The sequence below is a fragment of the Taudactylus pleione genome, unplaced genomic scaffold (genome assembly GCF_031769625.1).
Source record: "Taudactylus pleione unplaced genomic scaffold, aTauple2 ptg000320l, whole genome shotgun sequence".
Lineage (NCBI taxonomy): Eukaryota > Metazoa > Chordata > Amphibia > Anura > Myobatrachidae > Taudactylus > Taudactylus pleione.
Window position 1 is genome coordinate 73,641 of NW_028284721.1, and position 23,818 is coordinate 97,458.

The 23,818-nt window shown below is 49.0% G+C and overlaps 1 protein-coding gene across 2 annotated transcripts in view; it reads left to right on the plus strand.

The window, feature by feature from the left end:
- The window catches only part of CUL9 (cullin 9), a 104,640-nt gene that overhangs the window by 71,404 nt on the left and 9,418 nt on the right, over positions 1-23,818 (plus strand). For both annotated transcript variants that reach the window (XM_088442986.1, XM_088442985.1), the window contains exons 25-36: positions 629-812; positions 7,871-8,016; positions 9,426-9,537; positions 9,719-9,918; positions 10,120-10,370; positions 11,034-11,388; positions 11,591-11,731; positions 11,949-12,113; positions 12,225-12,388; positions 12,528-12,621; positions 16,038-16,112; positions 17,489-17,599. In XM_088442986.1, the coding sequence (XP_088299112.1) occupies positions 629-812; positions 7,871-8,016; positions 9,426-9,537; positions 9,719-9,918; positions 10,120-10,370; positions 11,034-11,388; positions 11,591-11,731; positions 11,949-12,113; positions 12,225-12,388; positions 12,528-12,621; positions 16,038-16,112; positions 17,489-17,599 (1,998 nt within the window). The remainder of the gene's footprint in view (positions 1-628; positions 813-7,870; positions 8,017-9,425; positions 9,538-9,718; positions 9,919-10,119; positions 10,371-11,033; positions 11,389-11,590; positions 11,732-11,948; positions 12,114-12,224; positions 12,389-12,527; positions 12,622-16,037; positions 16,113-17,488; positions 17,600-23,818) is intronic.

Here is a 23,818-nt window from a genome sequence, read left to right on the forward strand (position 1 = left end):
GGTTGCTGAGCTCTACCAGAGTCATATGGGGGCATTATGAGAGAAAGTAGGATAAGGGAGGGTGGGTGGATGGGAGGAAGAGAGGGGGGTGACAGTCTAGCACGGGCAGTGCAGCACATTGAGATTCTGGATCACTTGCCTATTAGATTGTACATTAAGTGGACTGGAGGTCATTCAAGGAGTCATTGTTGGGCAGTGCGACTGACTTAGTGACCACACAGGAGTCAGGAGTTGGCAGAGCATTGGGATTTTGGATAATCTACCAGTTTGACCAGAGGTCCCCAAACTCTGCCCTCAAGGCACACTTAACAGTCAGGTTTTAAGCATATCCACGCTTTGACCACAGGTGACCTAATTAATATCTCAGTCAATTTGATTTAACCACCTGTGCTCAACCATGGATATCTCTAAAACCTGAACTGTTGGGGAGCCTTGAAGACCACGTTTGGGAACCTCTGCGTTAGACTGTACTTTATGTGGACGTGGATGAGCAGCAACTTAATCTTTAGGTCCAGGACTGTCTAAGGAATGGCCTGATGTGTAGTGTATGGTTTATGTTTTGTGTCTTGTCTTCTTATTAATGGGTTTCTGCAAACTTTTCTGACAACCGTCCTGTCTGTGTCTCCAGGTGATGGAGGAGAACTTGCATTCCCAGGATGAGAGCAGGGAGGAGGATGTAGAGGTGCAGATTTCTGTCCTTTCTCCCCGATGTTGGTCGATATCTTCTTTCTGCTACATGGCTGATCCCTCCAAATATTTCCCAGAATCCCTCAACAGCTCCCTGCAACATTTCACCGACTTCTATACAAAGAGTAAGAGTTCCTGAGGCATACTCAGCCTATATTAATAAAGCGCATAAAGCTGCCATTAACCCTAAGGTCCAATACTGGTGTCCTGAAAACATGGCCTGTTGGGAAAACTTGAGCACTGAGGTTGAGAACCACAGCTGCCCACAATTGTTTCCTAAAGTGAGGATGGGGATATACTACCATCTTGGTAGTCGCTTTATTTTATTTTGTAATTATTGCGTATCCTATCCTATAGCCTATGCAGTGTGCCCAAGATGGCCGCCTCACCTGGTACCTTTGTGGGCAGGATGTATAATCCTTGGAACACAAAATGGCTGTCTGAGCTCTGCATTATGTTCATGGTTTCTGTATTTTCTGCAAATCTAAACCTCTGTATTATGTTCATGGTTTCAGGTGCCTTGGGTCCTATTGGAGAAAAGCACTATATAAATAAAACTGTTCATATTATTATAAAACCGTACCTTGGAAAACTATGGATTGGTGTCTGCTTCTGTTATGGCCACTTGGTTAATCATCTCCCCATGGAGAGTATAGTTGTCCCTGATGTATTGCAGCAACGATCAATACCAACTATTGGCAGGGTCAAACCTTGCCAATCACTTCTCTGAAGCTGCAGACAATTGCTTGCTCCATCTAGGTTATTGACACATCCTAGTGTTTGGTAATTTTTTCTATAGCAGATGTTTCTATATTTAGGACTAGTCCAGTTCCAGCTTTTTTCCTATGGGTTATCATGACTCCTGGTCCTGACTCCGAATATTGAAGGAACAGACACCTTAGTTACTGAACTGTGTTAAAGAAAATAATCATTGCAAAGTCCCCATTTCTACTTCAGGGTCCATAGGGTCCACAGGGTGACTTTGGGGTATAGCTGGATCCTGGATCCTCGGGCACCACGGAGTTAAAGCTTTTAGCTGCACTTGGGTCCAACCTCCCCTATACCCCGCCCCTGAGCCACAGGCACCTCAGTTTAAGATGGTGCCCGGCCAGAGTCGGGTCACCCTGCGGGGTGCAGCCCCCTAAAGCTTTTTATTTAACTTAGTTTAATTTCCTTTTTTTACTATGAGTTTTTCTCTAGAGCAGCAGCGATGGGCTGTCTGTACAGACGCCCACGCTGCCGCTCCTTCTCCCTGCTGGCGCCGCGACGCCAGCACTGAACTGGGGATCGCGGCGGGGGAAGTCAGAGTCTGTACTAGCCGGACTCTGGCTTCCCCCGGGACTTCTGTCGGAGACGCCGGGGAGATCAAGGTAAGCCGCGCACCGCTGATTAGCGGCGGTGCGCGGGTTCCTTTTTAAAAATGCAGTCCCATGCCCCCGGTTCTAGGGGACAGACTGGGGGCGCTAGCGGTGGCAGCGGGCCCCCCCTCCAGCGGAGGCATACCCCGCCAGACCACTAGACCACCAGGGTTAATATCGTGGCAAGCTTGATGCCGGCAACCCGGGGGTTAAATATGCTAGCCAGGGGAGGAAGCCTTCCCTGTCTAGCGGCTCCTCCCCTCAGCTCAGCGCGCCTTTCAGCACGGAGTCTGGCGTCGCTGAGCTGCAGTTACTCAGCCACTCCTCCTCTGAGGTCTCCAGCGGCCATTTTCTTCAAGTGGCAGCGCAGATCTTCAGGGAGCACGCTGACCGGTCCCCCTGTGTACCTCTCCCCCGACAAGGACAGTGTACACAGCACTATAGCCCTCCCAGACACTGAATCTGGGAGGTTGATTGTAGTGCAAAGGTGCAGTGAGTATATCTTCCTGCATGGTATGTGACTTTTGCTAGTGCTGCCTGTCTGTTTCTTTTTTCTACTTACTGTCAGCCTATACCTATCCCTTTCCTTCTCCTACAAGCCCTACAGGTGTGCGGGGGAAGGGCGTTTCTACTGACCTCACTTATATAGATCACGTATTTGTGAGGTCCGTCACATACAGTTCTGTGCTACACGGTGCCATATTGTGGGCTGTTGTCCAGCACACGGGTGAGTGCGCAAGTTTTCTTCCAACGTCATGTCTGAGGAGGAGATTGAGCACTCCGGGGCTCCGGTATTGTTCTCCTGCAGGCGCTGTTCTGCAGGAGTGGATAGGGAGGATTTGTCACGGGACGGCCTGTGCGGATGGTGCCAGGCGCTCCCTGGTATGTCTAAACCTCCCATGTCGCAGGAGCCACCTTGGGCGATGTTTTCCCAGGTGCTGGTGTCCATCGCGGACCGTCTGTCGGTCCCGACTGCCGCCCCTACTAGGGCGTTGCCCCAGCCTGCCATCCCCCATTCCCTGGGTGTCCCACAATTATTGCAGACTCCCCCGGGGTCTCAGCCTGTTGGTCCCTATGCGGGGTTGCCAATGTATATTCAGTCCACCCCTGTGGCGCAGCAGGCTGTGATGCCGTTTCAGGCTCCTGTGGCAGCTCCTCCACCCTGGGTGGATGCGCTTTCCCACACTGTCCAAGATTTGGCGGCAGCATCTTCGGCTTTTCAGTCGATGTTGCGCAGTGACGTGCCCTCCAGGGCGTCTAAACGCTCAGTCATGGCGCAGGCTGCGCATCTTTCGGATTCTGAGGGGTCCTCGGATGATGGTGAGGTGCAGGATGACTCAGGCTCAGATGCCTCAGTCCAGGAGGTAAACACTAAGTCTTCCATCAATGTGCGGGCTCTGGTTAGGGGACATTCTTCTGATTGAGGATGAGGCACCCGCTCCTAAGTCGAGGTATCCTAGTTTTAAAAAAGCTAAGGTTACTTCTGCAGCGTTCCCCTTGTCTGATCAGTTGACTGATCACATGGCGGTGGCCTGGCAGACGCCCAGTAAGCGATTCCTGCCACAGAAACGCTTGGCGTCCAATTATCCATTCCCGGAAGAGCATTGTAAGAAATGGGAAACTCCGCCTGCAGTCGATTCACATGTAACACGCCTCATGAGGAGTGCTACTTTGCCATTGCCGTCTATATCCTCGTTGAAGGATCCTACGGACAGGAAGGTGGAGACTTGTCTAAAGTCTATTTATTCTCTCTCAGGGGCTGTAGCCCGGCCGTCCATGGCCATCTCCTGGGTGGCCAAGGCCATTGAGGGGTGGGCCAACGCCTTGGAGGACACGTTTACGGATGAAGCTCCGGACGTCCAGAGGGCGTTGTTAGGACAGATGAGAGAGGAACCGCCTCCTACATTGGAGAAGCATCTTTGGATGCTAGCCTGTTGACCTCTAGGGTTTCGGCGGCAGCAGTGTCTGCTCGTAGATCCTTGTGGTTGCGGTCTTGGAGAGCAGACGCGGATTCAAAGAAAGGCTTGGAGGCCTTACCTTTTAATGGAGAATTACTATTTGGTCCGGACCTGGACAAAATAGTAGATACCCTGGCAAAATCCAAGTCAGCCTTCCTCCCTTCAGCTACTACACCTGCTAAGGTCCGGAGCTCGGCCTTTCGTTCCTTTCGGGTTCAGGGCAAGGCAAAGGGTCAGTCCTTCCCGAGGCAGTCCGCACCCAAGACCGCCTCAAAGCCAAAGAAGCAAGCTTGGAGTGCTAGGCGCCCTTCTTCCAAGTAAGAAGATAAGCCTTCTGCGTGATGGGACGGGCCTCCCTCTGGGGGACCCCAGAGTGGGAGGCCGACTTCTTCAATTCGCCCAGTGCTGGCACAATACCACCACGGATGCCTGGGTGCGAGAAGTGGTCTCCCAGGGGTACGCCCTGTCTTTTCGGCACAGGCCGCCTCGCCAGTTTTTTTGCACAAGTCCTTCTCAGGACAAAACCAAGGCCTTGCAGGTTCAGGAAGCCATAGAGGCCTTGCTGACGGCGGGGGTCATTATACCCGTACCACAGTCTCAACGTGGGATGGGGTATTACTCTACGCTCTTTCTGGTGCAGAAACCCAATGGCTCTCATCGCCCCATCCTCAATTTGAAGTCCCTGAACAGGTTTCCCAGGGTTCCAAAATTCAGGATGGAAACTTTGCGTTCCATCATTCTGGCGATGGAACCGGGGGATTATATGGTCTCCCTGGATATCCAGGACGCCTACCTCCATGTGCCTATAGCAACATCGCACCAACGGTTTCTGCGGTTTGCTATTCTCCACAACCACTACCAATTCAGGGCTCTACCCTTTGGTCTCTCCACGGCACCAAGGGTATTTACCAAGGTGATGGCGGTCATGGCGGCTCACCTTCGGAGCCAGGGGATACGGTTGCTACCGTATCTAGACGACCTCCTCTTGCTGGCGAGCTCCCCGGAGGTACTGATCCAGCATCTCCACCTGACGGTCGCTTGTCTACAGGCGCACGGCTGGTTGATCAACTGGAAGAAGTCCTCCCTCATCCCATCACAGCGGATGTTTCATTTGGGGGCCCTGCTGGACTCTCGTCAGCAACGGATTTTTCTGACTCCAGAGAAGGTCTCCTCCTTACAGCTGCGGATTCATGGCTGTCTGAGCAGTGGCAGAGTGTCGGTGCACTCAGCGATGAGAGTTTTGGGGTCCATGGTGTCGGCATTCGACATGGTGGAGTTTGCCCAGTTCCATTCCAGGCCCCTGCAGGGGCTGATTCTTTCGGAATGGAACGGATTGCCACACAGGATCCGCTCTCAGATGCTGGTGTTGTCCTCGGAGGTGCGTCTGTCCCTAGCCTGGTGGCTGCAGACAGCTCATCTCCTAGAGGGGCGCCCCTTTTGGATCCCGGAATGGGTTCTGCTCACGACAGATGCCAGTTTCCGGGGTTGGGGGTCGGTGACAGGCTCCTTGTCACTTCAGGGTCGTTGGTCGGCGGAGGAAGCGATTCTTCCCATCAACATCCTGGAACTGAGGGCAGTATACAGAGCCCTGCAGTCGTCCGGCACCGCTCTTCACGGAAGGGCCGTTCAGGTGCAATCAGACAACGCCACCACGGTGGTGTACATCAGTCACCAGGGAGGGACTCGCAGTCGAGCTGCGATGTCGGAGGTGTCCCGCGTCCTGGCTTGGGCGGAGCGCTATCTTCCAGCTCTCTCTGCAGTTTTCATCCCAGGAGTCCTCAATTGGGAGGCAGGCTTCCACAGCCGTTACGACGTGCATCCCGGGGAATGGTCGCTTCATCCAGAGGTATTCCAACTACTCGTGGACAAGTGGGGGCTGCCAGAGCTGGACCTGATGGCGTCCCGTCACAATCTGCCCGTGTACGGGTCAAGGACAAGGGACGCAGGCGCAAGTCTGATAGACACGCTGTCGGTGAGATGGCTGTTTCAACTGGCTTACTTGTTCCCTCCGATATCTCTGCTGCCTCGGGTCCTGCGCAAGTTCAAACAGGACGGAGGCACACTGATCCTGGTGGCTCCAGCGTGGCCCAGAAGGCTGTGGTACTCCGATCTGCGGAGCTTGTCCATCGACGCTCCGTACCTCCTACCTCAACGGCGGGACCTGTTGTCTCAGGGGCCCTGTCTTCACCCGGATCTGGGTCGACTATCTTTGACGGCGTGGCTCTTGAGACAGCCGTCCTGAGGTCTCGGGGCTTTTCTAGCTCCGTTATTACCACCATGCTGAGGGCGCGCAAGCCTGCTTCCGCGAGGATCTATCACAGAGTGTGGCACACTTACTTTCAGTGGTGCGAGGCCAGAAAATATGATCCCCGGGTGTTCCGGGTTTCGCGTATTCTGGCTTTCCTTCAGTCGGGTTAGGATTTAGGATTACGTCTTTCCTCACTGAAGGTGCACGTGTCTGCTCTGTCGGTGTGGTTCCAGCGCAGGATCGCTGCTATGCCGGACGTACACACCTTTTTCCAGGGAGTTTTAAGAATCCAGCCTCCCTTTGTGCCACCTGTGGCCCCGTGGGATTTGGCGGTGGTTCTTCGGGCCTTACAGGGTCTGCCTTTTGAGCCCTTGGAGTCAGTGGAGCTCAAGTGGCTAACTTTTAAAACTGTTTTCCTCTTGGCAATTGCTTCTGCCAGGAGGGTTTCAGATTTGGGGGCGCTTTCTTGTCGTCCCCCTTTTCTGATTTTCCATCAGGACAGAGCGGTGCTTCGCACTCGTCCTGATTTCCTGCCTAAGGTGGTTTCCAGGTTCCACATTGATCAGGAAATTGTTGTACCAGCCTTTCAGTCGCCTGATCTTTCGGCTGGGGAGACTTCCTTAGACGTTGTCCGTGCTCTCCAGGTTTATGTGGACCGGACTAGTTCTGTGAGGAAGTCGAATTCTTTGTTTATCCTCTTTGGTTTTCACAAGAGGGGTTGGCCTGCCAACAAACAGACTCTAGCCCGTTGGCTTCGTTCTGTTATTATTGAGGCTTATATGCAGGAGGGTTTACCTGTTCCAGCCTCTGTTAAGGCTCATTCCACTCGGTCTGTGGGCCCTTCTTGGGCTGCTAGCCGTGGCGCCTCTGCTGTTCAGCTATGTAAGGCGGCCACCTGGTCTTCCATTCAGACTTTTTTGAGGTTCTATGCGTTTGACACCTTTGCCTCTCAGGATGCATCCTTTGGGCGCCGGGTTCTCCTATCAGCACAGGAGCGTCCCCGCCCTTAGTTGGACTGCTTTGGGACATCCCCAAGGTCACCCTGTGGACCACTATGGACCCTGAAGTAGAAAACACGAGATATGGTAAGAACTTACCTTTGTTATCTCTGTTTCTACGAAGTCCATAGGGTCCACAGGGCCCCCGACCTGACACACCTGGCTTCATATGGGCTCTGTGACTGGTCACCGGTTTTCCGTCTCCCTTTTCTGTGAGTATGGTTCTTGTGTGTTCCAGTCTTCCTTCTCTCTGTTTTGTCTCCTCCTCCGGCCTGGGCTGCTTACCAACTGAGGTGCCTGTGGCTCGGGGGCGGGATATAGGGGAGGTTGGACCCAAGTGCATCCTGGGAGCAGCTAAAAGCTTTAACTCCGTGGTGCCCGAGGATCTAGGATCCAGCTATACCCCAAGGTCACCCTGTGGACCCTATGGACTTCGTAGAAACAGAGATAACAAAGGTAAGTTCTTACCATATCTCTTGTTTTATTCCATCCATAGCTGTGGCTGATTTGTATTATTATTCTGTGACAGACCATTTAAGTTTTACTATTTTGTAATGTTGAAGTCTCTATGCACACCCATTAGGAAATGTCTTCATTTAGCATGTTCTGTTGACTCCTCAGGTCAGTCTGTCCGTGGCTCCAGTCTCGCTCCGTCTCGGCAGCTGCAGTGGACATGGTTGGGAAATGCGGAGGTACAATACGGAGACCTGACCCTTCGTGTCTCCACCCTTCAGATGTTTGTTTTGCTGTTATTTAACCACCAGGAGGTGAGATACAATTGGCAGCACTGCTAAAAAATTGCTATTCTTATGAAAGACTGTGTGTGGAGTATGGGAGGAGAGCGGACTCAGTGGTGGTGGACAGGAGGACTAGCACAGTGGCAGGAAATGGACGCATATAGTCCAACAGTAAGGAAGACTGGAGTATATGGTCATGTACAGTGGTGAGGACAGGAATGTATGATATGGCAAATAGAGTGCGAGGAGGAGGATACAGTCTGGTACAGTAAGGTGGGCAGGAGAATACAGTCTGGCACAGCAGTGGTAGACGGGAAGTTACAGTGTCGTACAACAGTGGTGGATGACTTCTACAGTAGGTTGGGCAGGAGTGTACAGTCTGGTAGAGTGGTGAAGAGAGAGGACAATATGGACTGGCACAATGGTGGACAGGAAGATGCATTCTGGTACAGTGGATTGGCTGGGAGGATACAGTCTGGTACAGTGGTGGTAGACTGGATGATATTGTCTGGCACAATGGTGGACAGGAGGATAAGGACTGGTACAGTAGTGGTAGACTGGATGATATGGTCTGGCATAATGGTGGACGGGAGGATAAGGACTGGTACAGTGGTGGTAGACTGGATGATATGGTCTGGCACAATGGTGAACGGGAGGATAAGGACTGGTACAGTGGTGGTAGACTGGATGATATGGCCTGGCACAATGGTGAACGGGAGGATAAGGACCGGTACAGTGGTGGTAGACCGGATGATATGGTCTGGCACAATGGTGGACGGGAGGATAAGGACTGGTACAGTGGTGGTAGACTGGATGATATGGTCTGGCACAATGGTGGATGGGAGGATAAGGACTGGTACAGTGGTGGTAGACTGGATGATATGGTCTGGCACAATGGTGAACGGAAGGATAAGGACTGGTACAGTGGTGGTAGACTGGATGATATGGTCTGGCACAATGGTGGACAGGAGGATAAGGACTGGTACAGTGGTAGGGGAAGGGAGCTTTGTGAAATGCTGGCTCTGAGCACAGAACACCGGTGGGGGATGGGAGGATATTGTTTGATTCAGTGTTGGGGAAAGGGAGGGTTCAGTCTGGCACAATTAGGTGGATTGGAGGATACAGTCTAGTACAGTATTTGTGGTTGCTAGGGTATGATCTGGCTCCCCTGGGTCTGATGGGATTATATAAACAGGGGTCTTCAACCTTTGGCCCTCCAGCTACTGTGGAACTACACATCCCAGCATGCCCTGCCACCATTTTGATATAACAGCATGTTAAAACTGTGGCAGGGCATCCTGGGATCTGTAGTTCAACAGCAGCTGGAGGTCCAAAGGTTGAAGACCCATTTTTTAATAGGACATGTTGAGGATGGGTGCAATACTACATTTCTCCTGTATGTGGTAGCTTTAAGACTGGTGCACTTTGCTTGTTTCTAGGAAGTTTTGGAAGAGGCAATTATTCAATCCACTGGATTAGCAGAGACCCTCGTGAGCCACGCACTTGCACCTCTAACTGCCAAGGGGAGTATCCTGGCACACAAGAAGAAAGGTATTATATGTCTGTCCAGTCTGCCCCCTGTCACTTCTGTGCTATCAATCTATAACACCTTTTCCTTCCTCTTTGTTCCCTTCCCTTACTGTCTTCTCCATGTCTGCTCCTGTCTTCTCCATGTCTGCTCCTGTCTTCTCAATGTCTGCTTTTGTCCATTGAATGTCTTGCCTTTTTGAAGGGCTCCTGTGTTTGAATGAAGAGAAGTTAATAGAACAAGGTCCTGGGAAGGTTTTACAGCTACTTCCCAGACAGACATACCTGAACGTTGAGGAAGATGAAGGGTGGACATTAGAAAAGAAAAGGAACATTATCCTCTGTCTAATAACACAGATCATGAAGGAGGAGAACGAGCTACATATGGACAATCTGGTGTTCCGGGTAAGCCTGGTGTTCTCTTCATGCTGTGACTTTATAACCATGTCTCATGTTGACAGGCCAATAGAATAGCTATAGTGATAATGGAAATATTGGCGCTTGAATCTGTATTTTGGTGACATATTTGTTGACACGGACTTCAGAGGCTCCATTTATTATCACACTGTACTAGCGTTATAAACCACTATATGCTTTGTTCTCCAGGTTATTGAATCCTGTCATAAATCAGAGTTTGGAAAGAGCCTCAAGTTTCTGAACTTCAGTTGTAGCCACACAGACGTCCTGTCCTGCATTATGTACCTCATCAGTCAGGGCTATGCCCGTCGCAGCGAGGATAGCCCCCATATTCTCGAATACCTGTCAAAGGACCCCTCCACACCACACAAGGGCAAAGCCCACATCAGCTTCCAGAGTTCCAGCAAGAAGAAGCAGGACATGGTCACCAAATCTTCCAGGTACCATTTAAGGTTTTTCTTGAATTTTAGTATTGAGTATTCGCAGATGTAGTTAGAATAATGGAAGTCAGAATGTAGAGGGAGGGTTTGATATGAGGGTTTGTTTCACAGCACTGTAATAATCCAGAGCATAGGTATCTGCCATGTTGAAACATATTGATTAGTGTTGTAATCTTCTAGCATTGCATTTGTAATTCCTAAAACTGGGTACACACTTGTGCGAGTGCATTGGTTGGGTGCGTATACCCAATATGTCTGAATGACATTGTTCATAGATATACCAAGTCGTCCCTGCAGCACAGCCGATGCCGATTATAGCTTGAAGATATATCAGTGCATCTGGCTCTTTTTGTACAGGCGACCCACTGGCTGCCCATATACTGGCATACCAATTGGATGGGCAAATTTAAATGCCTGTCCAATTGTGATGTCAGGTCAGAGATTTGGAGTGGCCGTATAGTAAGTGTGTATAGCTTGCCAATCGGCCTCTCGGATGTCAGATTGTTCTACTGACCAATCCCGTTGTCCTAGTGTGTACCAGGCATTACCTTGTGCTTTATGTGTCCCCTCCCCCATCGGGAGTTTCATGACATCCAGTTTAAGGAGAGAGGACAGGAGGACGTTATTATATTATATATTGTAATGCTTAGTCCACTGTTTCAGCTCTGGAGGAATGGTTGAGCAGGTGGTTTTGGAGTCTGTTCTACTCCCCATGGGACGCACTCTGAGCCAAGAGGAAGTGTGGGCAATGATGTGTCATATGGTTAGCCAAGTATCAGATACACTAAGTGTTACCCAGGATACCGCCCAGCATCTTCTCATCCACTGCAAGTGGAACATGGACTTGCTGCTGCAGAAGTACACAGATGACCCAGAGGTTCTACTAATCGCATCCGGGTTGGAGGTTCAGGCTCCACTCCACCCTGAGAGCCCCCAGCCCGCATGTCCTGTGTGCATGAGTCCGCTGAGTCCGTCCGACAACCCCCCATCTCTGTGCTGTAAACACTGCTGCTGTAAGGTGAGACACCTGTTATGTTCCATTCCATTTTATGTTCTATCCCACCAGTTTAAAAAGAGTGACTGCAGTGGGCAAATGAGAGGGGGGATTCCTTGTGCATCTATGGTTTCTTCTGTATGGCCTGTTATCTTAGGTGGCTCATCTGTGCAGTATGCGTACAAGGAACTCTGACATACATTAATAGCGTCCTTAATGTCTGCAGAATTGCTGGAATGAATATCTAACCACCCGGATTGAGCAGAACCTTGTGCTGACCTGCACTTGTCCCACCACAGACTGTCTGGCACAGCCTACCTCTGACTTCATCCGTAAGATCATATCCTCCAAAGAGGTCATTGAGAAGGTACGGCAGAGATGGACGTTGGATGTCATGGAAGCTTTTTACAGTTTGTCCAGTGTTGCTGTAGTCTTTTTTTTTTTTTTCTTTTTCTCCTCTCTCTCTCTGATTACCCAGGTCCTTCTCTACTCTGTATGTAAAACATTTCCTTTGCTCTCCTGCCTGTAGGGTAATACATCCTGAGGCAGATCTCGTGTGACTTTTTGTTTCTTGCCTCCTGTAGTATGAGAAATCTCTTCTGCGTGGGTTTGTTGAGAGTTGCTCTAACCTGACCTGGTGCACAAACCCTCAAGGCTGCGACCGCATCCTGTGCAAAGAAGGATTGGGTAGTGGGGCAGCCTGTGCCAAGTGCTCCTGGCTGTCTTGCTTCAACTGCAGTTTTCCTGAAGTGAGTCTTCTCCTCTGATGGTTCCAAGTTCTGACAGTCTGTTGTAAAGCCAGAATCAGAGTATAATTGTCTTTTTTTTTTCTTAACTTTCTTCCATCCTAATTGTATCAGGCTCATTACCCAGCCAGCTGCAGTCACATGTCCCAGTGGATGGATGACGGCGGATTCTACGAGGGTATGACGATTGAAGCTCAGAGCAAGCACTTGACGAAGCTCATATCTAAGCACTGTCCCAGCTGTCAGGCTCCGATTGAGAAAAATGAGGGCTGTCTGCAGTAAGTGACGTAATGATGGGGATTTGATCCCTAACCTTCAGCGTAAACCTGCAGCCGCACTCCCACAACTTTCAGAATATAACCCAGTACTGTTTCAACCTTTCTCTGATCTGATCGCTGGTCTATTTCCCTACTACAGTATGACTTGTGCCAAATGTAACCATGGATTTTGCTGGCGATGCCTCAAACCCTGGAAGCCCACCCATAAAGATTATTACAACTGTTCTGCCATGGTGAGTGTGACAGAGTCTGGATCCATCATTAAAGCTTGGGGGATGTATTCAAAATTTAGACACGCGTAAACATAGTTAAAAATGGTCGACCCCAAAATGATGACTTTTCAAAATGTCAAAATGTCGACAGGGTCATAAGTTTGACAACTAAAAATTTCAACAATGACAAAATAAATGTTGACCCGGCTAAAAATAATTATAATAAGTAATGGTGACTGGTAAACAGTGAGCCTGTTATATGAGACCTATTGCAGTGACCCTACATATGGTAATTGCAATGAAATTCGTGAAATAATAGTATACAGTCTGTATGCGAAGATTCCAAGTTTCATTGCAAATAGAACATGAAGGGTAGTATCATATAGATAGTGTCCCATTGAGAGATACTGTGTGGAACCACACATACCAAAATGCCTTACCGCAGATAAGCTGTTAAAGCCTGCTAAAACTGTTGCAGGGCATGCTGACCTGTGTAGTTCCACAGCAACTGGACTGCTACAGTTTGCCTACTGAGGGAAAAGCACCGCGCAGGCGCAAACAGTTATCGTGGCATATTAGCCATACAGTCACATGTCTCCATATGTCACATAATAGAAGTCATTGTCACCATAAATATAGACAGCCAAAATGTTGACATTGACAATATAGGTCACTGCACGTTAGTGTAACCTGCAGTCAAAATATAGTCCGGTGTACATGCTTTGCTTGTCATTTATGTAGTGCAACTAAGCAGAGAATTAGCGCTACCGTGCTTGTCATTTATTTAGCGATCTTACGAAGGGGATTAGCGGCTGCGGCAATTGATGTATAGTGCGGCACATAACGGACAGGCCAGCATGCCCGGCAACAGTTTCAGTAGGCTCTAACAGCACATCTGTGCCAGGGCATGCTGGCATGTGTGGTTCCATAGCAGCTCTCACTGGGATAATATCTTTATGATAACACTGTGTATATTATGTTTGCAGTGAAACTGTTGGTATCCTAGCATACAGACTGCATATGCTAATTGCAATCAGACTGTATGCTATTATTCCACGCATTTCATTGCAAATAGCATATGAAGGGTAGTATCATCTGAGTTGCTAATTGCAATCAGTCTGACATGACAGGCTCACTGTTGAAAGGTCACCATTGGTTATAATTTTAGCTCTGTCGACATGGTTGTCGATTTTTAACTGTCTACATTTTGGTTGTCGACTTTGATTTGTCTACATTTTAACTGTCAGCATTTTGACCCTGCCGATATTTCAACCTGTCTACATATTAATTGTCTATATTATCTCCTTGTCTACATTATGTCCCTGTCAATATTTTAACTGTCTACATATTGATTGTTGACCTATAGTCCATGTCGACATTTTGTCTGTCTAAACAATATACCCAACCCCATGCTTGGATTTAATACTCTGTTTGCTTTATTTTCATCTGTTAAATTTAGTCACAAATTATAATTTATTAATATTGTAAAAATATAAATCCAGCATCTGAAGATGCCTTTGAAAAGTGCCCTAGGTCTAAATATAGATAACAAACATGCCTTCTAATCGTGCAATGCCGTGGCGTGACTCTGTAGCGCCAAGCGTCTTTTCGTGCAACTTTTTACCTCCAAATGCGTCTTATTCATACAATGATGTGAATAGCTGGCACAAGCAGCTTCTGCTGTTTAAAATAATATGCATGTCTGTGTTCTCTTTGCATCTGCATGCGAAACGCTACGTTAGTGTTACAGCCGCTGACACTAATTTTAATCACTGTAATCATATCATTTTAATCAGCAGAAGCTGCTTGTGCCAGCTATTCGCAATAAGACGCATTTGAAGGTAAAAAGTCGCACAAAAAGAGCCAGTGTCGGATCCCGACACTCTAATGGATCCCCTGGGCTATCCAATTAGCCCCAAAGTCCGCCCGACGCCTCCACTTATTGGTGCTTTTATTTTGGCACCTGATGTGTCCCGAAAAAGAAAATGTACAGTATGCAGTTTTTTTTACAGCCTCGATGGCGAAAACACATAGGTCCCTAAGCTTATCATGGATCCTATGTATTTTCGGGTGAAATATCCTGTTATTTCGTCAAAAATAATAGGATAGAGGGGGAAAAAACATTGTCGAAAAATGGAGATAATCAGCAAAAAAACCCTGTTTTTCGCAGATCGCGGCTAATTGGATACCCCCCTTGGGGTTGCTTCCTTTTTAGTTTGGTTTCTCGTCCGTAGTCGTTCAGAGAGCCTGCTGAAGGAATGAAAAGCAGCAAATCTGCTCAGTGTTGTTTCTGCAGCATTTTAGAAACTATGGCCCGTATTCAACTTGAGGCGAAAAGCCGGAATTGGCGAAAAAGCTTCGCCGAGGACATGATTTCGCCAGGCGGAAAAGTATCACCGTATTCAATTTGAAAGACTTTCCACCTAGCCGGAAAGTCATTGCAATGTAATAGGCGGAAAAAAGTGCAGAATTGGGGTTTTGGGGTGCAACATTGCGGGAACCCCCGTGCAGCCTTCAGACAGTCCCTCAAAGGTAGACTGCGTCAAAAAAATTCGAAAAAACCCTTAAGAACACCCCAAAAAATCACTTTCAAGTTCGGGGACAAAGTTAAAAACTAGCGAACTAGACTGCAGGGGGGTCCCCAAGTATGCCCCAGGTGTTTTTTTCATTGCAGGGGCTTGCGGCAGGTGGATTTTTCAAGTTTTTTTTTAAACTTAACTTTAGCAACTTTAAAATATGCTGTCCCCCATTTTCAAGTACCCCAAATTTGCTGAGATAAGTTATTGAATACTATTCTGCACCACTTATACAAAAACGCTCTTTAGCAACTATTGAGCCCGTGTAAAAACACCAAATACCTTCAGCAATCCAAATCGGGGGTAACCATAGCTAACCCCCATGTCAGAGCATCTTTTGGGGGGTGTCAGGCTGATTTCCCCAAATCTGACAGTACTTTCTGTTTGTTTAAGTTTCACCGGAATCCCATTTTCACATACTTTCAAATCGAATACGGGGATACGCGGGCAGGTGCGCGATACTTTTCCGCCTGCAAAACAGGCAAAGTAGGCGAAAAGTCCGGGAGGCGGAAAAGTATCGCGGGTCCTCTCAAATTGAATACGGCTCTTAATCTGAGGATTATGAAGAGGCTTTGGTTGTGTGAATTGTATCACTCGGCACAAAGAAGCCACGGCTCCGTCTCCAATTATTATCCTTCTGACACCTTCAGTTCTCTTCTGGGATATATATGACTATATCTGTCTGTCTGTACTGTGCAGTGCTGATTTTCATACAGGGCTCATCAGTTTATTATTGACTTAATGTATTGATATGTTTTGCAACCGACTTTCCCAGTGAGACTTCACCTTACCCTTGTGTCTTATTATGGCCACGATTCATTTGTCTGCTTTGTACATGATCTGGTCTTTGCCTTGGGACAGGTCAGCAAAGCTGCGCGTCAGGAGAAGAGGTTCCAGGATTACAATGAGAGGTGCACGTTCCAGCATCAGGCAAAGGTATGACCTCCCTCTGAGTGTATGTGCAGGATGGGACCATATCTGGGTAGGAATTGTCTGACGTTTAGGGGTCAGAGCTAGAGACATCTGCAGGAGACATTTTCTATCATAGCTTAGGAAATGATAGTACTCTTCCCAACCTGTCATGACGTCACCCGCGACCTGGGGGACCTGCGCGGCCGCGTCTGCTGGGTCTATTTAGATCCAGTCAGCATGGCAGCTGGAGAGACAGCCCGGATGACAGCGCGCAGAGTCAGGTAAGTACAAGGGGGGAGGGAGAGGCCACAACAACAGGGGGCACAACTACAGCGGGCACTACTAAAAGGGGCACAACTACAGGGGGCACTACTAGAAGGGGCACAACTACAGGGGGCACTACTAAAATGGGCACAACTACAGGGGGCACTACTAGAATGGGCACAACTACAGGGGGCACTACTTAAATGGGCACATTTACAGGGGGCCCTGCATAATGGGCACTATTACAGGGGGCCCTGCATAATGGGCACTATTACAGGGGGCATTGCATAAGGGGCACTATTACAGGGGGCATTGCATAAGGGGCACTATTACAGGGGGCATTGCATAAGGGGCACTATACAGGGGGCATTGCATAAGGGGCACTATTACAGGGGGCATTGCATTTTGGGGCACAACTACAGGGGGCACTAACTTGATACACGCAGTTTACAGGTTATAAACTATTTTCCCAATAATCTGGTTCTACACGGACATAAAAACTGTGCAACCTGTCTTGAGCTGAGGTGAAAGACTGGCAGGAGCAGAGAGGAGGGTTGGTGAAGTAGATCTGTCAGGGTGGGATGTAATGGGCATTACTGTTTGGCATAATGTGTATTTGGCATTACTGTGTGCACAATGTGCTATTAGGGGCATTACTGTGTGACATAATGTGTAAGGGGCATTACTGTGTGGCATAATGTGTTGTATGTGGCATTACTGTGTGGCATAATGTGAAATAGGGGCATTACAGCATGGCATAAATTTGTTATAAGGGCATTACTGTATGTCATTATGTGTTATATGTGGCATTATTGTGTGGCATGTGTAAGGGGCATTGCTGTGTGGCATAATGTGTTGTAAGGGGCATTCCGGTGTGGCATAATGTGTTGTAAGGGGCATTCCGGAGTGGCACACTGTGTTATAAGTGACATTACTTAGTGTGTCATAATGTGTAAGCCACATTACTGTATCATGTAACCACACACTTTAAACATCGTCTTTGGGCGGGGGGGGGGGGGGCACCTGAAACTGTTTAGGCATGGGGGAGCAAAACTTATAGTTACGCCACTGCCCTTAGACTTGAGCTATATCCAATTTAAGTCCTCCCAGTCAAGCAACCTTTTCTTTCTTTGTAGGATTTTGCAATCTCACTGAGAAATCGATTGTGCGTTCTTATTGAAGAACCTCCGCTTCGCGCTCTAACCTTTGTCATCACCGCCTGCAGGGTTCTAGAGATGAGCCGTAAGGTAAGAGCAACGCTCATCCAACACTACTTCTATCAACTTACAGTATCACTTTCTCACTGGAGGGGCAGAGCAAGGGGGGAGAGGAAATGTGCATTAAAAGACAGTGGGGTGGGGAGGAGAGAGTATGAGGGGGAAATAGGAGGGTAGAGAGAGAGTAGGGGAGTGGGGAGAGTGAGAGAGTATGAAAAGGGCAGAGAGAAAAAGTGGAGCAAAGGGGAGAGATTCATTGGAGGTAGAGTGAGTAAGAAGAGAAAAAGGGAGGGGGAGAGTAAGAAGAGAAAAAGGGAGGGGGAGAGTAAGAAGAGAAAAAGGGAGGGGGAGAGTAAGAAGAGAAAAAGGGAGGGGGAGAGTAAGAAGAGAAAAAGGGTGGGGGAGAGTAAGAGCAGGAAAGGGGAGGGGGAGAGTAAGAGCAGGAAAGGGGAGGGTGAGAGCAACAGCAGGAAAGGGGAGGGGGAGAGTAAAGCTGGGTACACACCATACGAGGGTGCAACACAGCTATGCTATGTAACGATACATTGCACGCGCCATACACACTGCGCAATCCGCCATACGATGGCCCGATGTATCATTACATGCTGCACATAACAGTACTGCGTCGTTCATTGCATTGTCCCATCTGCCGTGCAGAACAGAGATTGGACGATGCGATGAACGACGGATTGGGCATAATCACTATACGTTGTGTATCATAGTAAGTACCCAGCTTAAGAGGAGGAAAGGGGAGGGGGGAAGAGTAAGAGGAGGAAAGGGGAGGGGGGAAGAGTAAGAGGAGGAAAGGGGAGGAAGAGTAAGAGGAGGAAAGGGGAGGAAGAGTAAGAGGAGGAAAGGGGAGGGGGGGAAGAGTAAGGGGAGGAAAGGGGAGGGGGGAAGAGTAAGAGGAGGAAAGGGGAGGGGGGAAGAGTAAGAGGAGGGAAGGCGAGGAGACTTACAGTAAGGTGAGTGGGGAGGAGGGGAGTGTAAAATGGGGAAAAGGGAGTGGAGGGAGGGTGGGGGAGAGAGCCAAGGTGCTTTAAAAAAAAAAAAAAAAGGAGGAGAAGGGGGAGAGGGAATGGGGGAAGAGATGGAGAGAGAGGGGTAGGAACACAGCAGTATTTCTCTCATTCATAGGGACGCTAGAATACTGCAATATAGAGTGTGCTATCTAGAGCTTGCCCAATTTTATATGTATCTCCAATACGTCAAGCTCCTTCACCTACCCCAGAAGCCTGCTGGGAACAAGCACACACAGCTGGGTGCTAGTTATTATGGCTGTCCATGGGAAACACTATTTCTAAAGTTTAGTATGTAAATATTTTCAGCAAAATCTTCTCGCTGTGGTTGGGAATGTCTGGAATGAACGGAGTATACAGTGGTTGGTCCTGCAGCCTACACAGTGTCAACACCATCCATAACCCTAAAAATCATGAAAAACAGTAAAAACCATATGTCAACATTTTCACCATGACGACCTTTTAGCCCTGGTGACCATTTACCTGTCAACCTATTCACTGTCTAGCTTCTGGTGTGTATCTATTGACTGTCTCTCTAGTCACTGTCTGTCTACCACCCATATAACTTGCAGTGTGCCCGGCTCCATAAGGGAAGATCAGGTGGGGGCTGAATTTCCATTGAGGATCTAAGTAACAATTTGTGATATAAATTTTCAAGTTTATAATGATTAAAGTTTAAATATTGAAAAAAATGTAAAAACAGTAATTTTTCCCAGTTGATGAGAAGTGACCGGCCAGCACTAAGTCATCCACTCCGGCTGTCTTGCAGAAACCTCATCAAGCATGAGGATTTCTCAGTGTCTGATTTCTTATGCTACTCACTTTCTTCTTGGGAGCCGCACTCAGAATCAGGCTTACCAGGGCAAATTAGAAATGTTTCCACGACTTAGCTGGGGAGGAGTTCTCTAGAATCTTCTCTATAGAGGACTACATTTTGACTGACTTTTGTACTGATGTGGCCAACCATTGCATCCTAAGCCGATTTCTCTTGTGGCTTTGCGAAGGGATCTGCTAACTCCTGCCTTAATGCACTGAGATGCATAGGGCGATTCGTTGAAGACTCTGCAAGGGAGCTGGAGGGTCACCTCCATTCACCTTTAACCTGGGAAACACGTAGTGAGCTGCATGAGAAATAGACTGCAGTGAGGATTTAGCTAAGGCTTATTCTACCAGATCAGTTGCAACTCCTGCTGGCTTGTGTGGCATATTGCTGTCCCAGCTAGCAAGCTGCACACAAACTGTCCATGCCAGACTGTCCACTTGGCAACTTTAACATGGCATTTCTACTTCAGGGTCCATAGGGGGTCCACAGGGTTGACCTTGGGGGGGTATAGGTTGGGAACCAAATCCGGGCACCACGCAGTTAAAGCTTTTAGCTCCCAGGATGCACTTGGGTCCACTCTCCCTATAACCCCACCCCCAGCCAGAGGCACCTCAGTTTAAGTTGTGCCCGGCCGGAGTCGGGTCACCGTTTAGTGCAGTGGGGAGCTGATTAGCAGCCCCTAAGCTATATATTTTTTTCTAAGTACAGAGTTTTTTATTTTTACTTTGGACTTTCAGAGCGGCAGCGTCGGACTGTCCATAGGACGTCTAAGCTGCCGCTCCGTCACCCCGCCGGCGCTGAGACGCCAGTACAGATCTGGGGATCTCAGCGGGACCCCAGAGTCTGTACTAGCCGGACTCTGCGGGCGCCCAGGACTGCTGCCGGATCTACGGGGAGCAGGTAAGGTCGCGGATCACCGCTTGCGGTGATCCGCGCATTTAATATGCAGTCCTGTGCCTCCGGTCTCTGGGGACAGACCGGAGGCGCCGGCAGTGGCGGCGGGCCCCCCATACCCCATGTGTCCACTAGACCACCAGGGACGTACTGATCGGCGCTGGGAGCCGGCGTCCCGGGAGGTTAATAGCCTGCCAGGGGAGGAAGCTTTCTCTGTTACAGCGGCTCCTCCCCTCAGCTCAGCGCGTCTTTCAGTATGTATAGTCTGGCGTCGCTGAGCTGCTTCCTCCGCGGGCCACGCTTCTTCTGAGGTCTCCAGCGGCCATTTTCTTGTGGTGCAGTGGCAGAGCTCCGAAGATGGCAGTGAGTCCAGTCCCCCTGCATACCTCACCATCAGGTCAGTGTACACAGCGCTGTAGCCTTCCCAGACACTGAATCTGGGTAAGTTGAATGCAGTGTAATAGTGCAGTATATTATATGACATGTTTATGTATATATGTATATATCTGCATGGTATGTGACTTATGCTAGTGCTGACTGTCTGTATTTAATTCTCTCACCTGTCAGTGTATATCTATCCCTTTTCCTTATCTGCCCTAATACAGCTGTACTTAGGGTGGTTCTGAGACCTCACATTTATATACTCGTTGATATTTGTGAGGTTTGTCACATACTGTTGCGTGCTGCACGTTGCCACATTTTCGTTGGAACTGTGTGTTGCATACGCTGAAAATGGGTCCCTGCGGCTAATTTTAGCATCAGTCAGGACCAGTATAGCACTGCTTGATATTTCCGCCAAGATTGGTCAGATATGTTTGACCAGGAGATAGAGCGTTATACGGCACCCATTTTTGCTATCCTGCAAGTCGTGCTGCAGGTGTTAGTGCGGAGGATTTAACTCATAAATGGTTCTGTGTGTGGCGTCATCTGGTGCCGGCCCCTTTCACGACCCCCTTGGGCGGTTTGTTTTCTCGGGATCCTCTTAATTGCGGATCGCCGGGCGGGCCCCATTGTTGTACCTCACCTGGGGGTTACTTCACCATACTGCCCTTTTCATCTCAGGGTATCGCAGTTTCTTGCACTCTTCCCCTGTGACACAGGCTACCGCTCCCTGCAGGGGTTTTTCGCAGTATATGAATTCCCCCTGGTGCCACAATAGTCTGTCATTCCCCTTTGCAGGGATTACCACAGCCACCCTGGGTGGTGTCGTTTTCTACGAAACGCAAATTGGTGTGGTTGACGCCCTGTGGTTACTTCCCAGTTGGCTCTGCGTGAACTGGATACTGTTTTGGGCTCTTTCCCTCTTACACGGGGGGAAGCCTATTTCAAGTATTATTATCCCTGCTTTAGGGCTGGTAGCAGGTCCATTCTGGTTAGAGTGAATGTTGACCTGCACCTGTATCATACACCATCAGTATTGCGTGCCTTCTGGTTCCTTGTTGCTGACTAGCGGGGGGATCGCATGGCGGGACTCTGGCTGTTGTCAGTTATGAGGTATTACAACAGTGTTTGGCCTCCTGTCCCAAATTCCCTGAGGGTCATCACGAGCCCCTCATGGGGTGGATGGGCGTGTTACTCGTCGAATTACAGACGTTACTACGCATCCCATTCCTGCGTGGTCTGATTCTTCTGATCCGTAGGTGGTAACTCTGCCTGAAATCAGTATACTCGCTTTCAGGGGTTGTTACCCATCCTACCAGGGCTATAGCATGGTTGGTTAATACTATTGCATACTGAGCTAATGCATTTGTAATGTTTTTTCCCCACCAACAAGTCTGGGGTTCAAATGTAGTTGGTCGCTCACGTAATATATGCAGTTGTCATAGGTGGACATGCCTATATTGGATACTAGTCTCCTAACTTTCAGAGTTCCGGCTGCGACTGTATCCTCCGTAACACCCTATGGCTGCGCTCTGGGAATGCAGAGGTGCAGATACCATCTATAGGGTAGATCTGGTTGGGTCCTGACCTTGACAGTGGCAGTACAAATTTCCCGCCTTCAGCTATGTCCACTACAGGGCTTCAGACTAAGTCTATTAAGTCTTTTTGTCCTCTGGGTCAGCCTAAAGGTCTGTTTCTTCAACCGAGCAGGCCTGGACTGCCAGCCGATCCTGCTTCTGAACCTACGGATATATCGTCAGCATGACGAGACAGGCCTACCACTGGGGGATGGCGATTTTCTCAGTTCGCCCGGTACTAGTGTCTAGTTGCCGCGGCTACGTGGGTAGGAGGGTACACCCTCTCTTTGCTCAGGCGGCCTATTTCCAGGTGATGGTGCGCAGGCCCTTATTCGGACCCGAACAGGGCCTTACGAATCCAGAAAGCTATACAGTTGTTGGGGTAAGCGGAGCTAATTGGGCCATCCCCACTTTCTCAGCGAGGGACTGGTTGTTCTGCTTTCTTTCTGGTGCGGTGGCTGAATGGTCCTCTTTGACCTATTCTCTGTCTCTATTCCCTGAACCAGTTCCTAAAGCTACCTGGGCTCAGGAGGCAATCCCTATGCTCCATCATACTATGTTTGGACCCTGGGGACTTTATGGTATCACTGGATATACAGGACGCGTGCCTACGGGTACTTACAGAGACCTTGCCTCAGCATGGACTGAGGTTTGCTGTATCACAGCACTTACGGTTTTTCGGGCTCTGCCTGTTGGGACTGTTCTCAGCCCCACGGGGGTTTACCAGCATTTTGGATTTTCTGACAGTTCTTCTGTTCAGTATATCCCAATGCTCCTGTACCTGGATGGCCTCCTGCTCTTAGCAGGATCGCCGGGGTGCTTTACAGCCGGGTCAGGTTGACTGTGGCTTCTTCAGGGTGCAGATGTTTAATCAATGGGGAAAAAGTCCTCCCTGCATCCCTCTCTGGGTATTCTTCACCTAGGAGCCCTGCTGGATTCTCAGAAGCTGAGAATTCTTCTGGCGTAAGACGGCATCTCCACTCTTCCATTAGGAGTACATGGATGTCTGCGCAGTCGACATATGTCTTTGCACTCTGGGATGCATGGTTCACTATTCAGTGTCTGCCTTTGGAAGGGTGGAATGGGCTTAGTTCCATTCCAGGCCTTTCCATAATTGGCTTATCTCCAGATGGAACAAGTTTTTTCTGTCTGATCACTGTTCAAACGATGCTGCTCTCCCCGGAGGCAAGTCGGTCCCTTTTCGGGTGACTATGACCATCTCGTCCAGGGTATTCTTTGCTAAGGACAGTATCTGGTTCGCATCCATTTCAGTGCAATTGGATGTCTGTCGATTCCACCCTGTCAATTAACTTGTTGGAACTTTAGCCTGTCTTGGGCCTTCACTCTGGCATAGCCCTTGTTTCCCGGTGAACCTGAAAAAGTTCAGTCCGACAGGGTCAGAACAGTGGCTTCCTTTTTAGCAATACTGTTCGTTGGGTGGCAATGTCAGGTATGTCATACATTCGGACATTGTCTGAGGGTCTCCTCCCGACCATCTCGACAGTGTTCATTTCAGGTGCTCTCCATTGGGAAGCGGGAGTCCTCAGCCGTCACG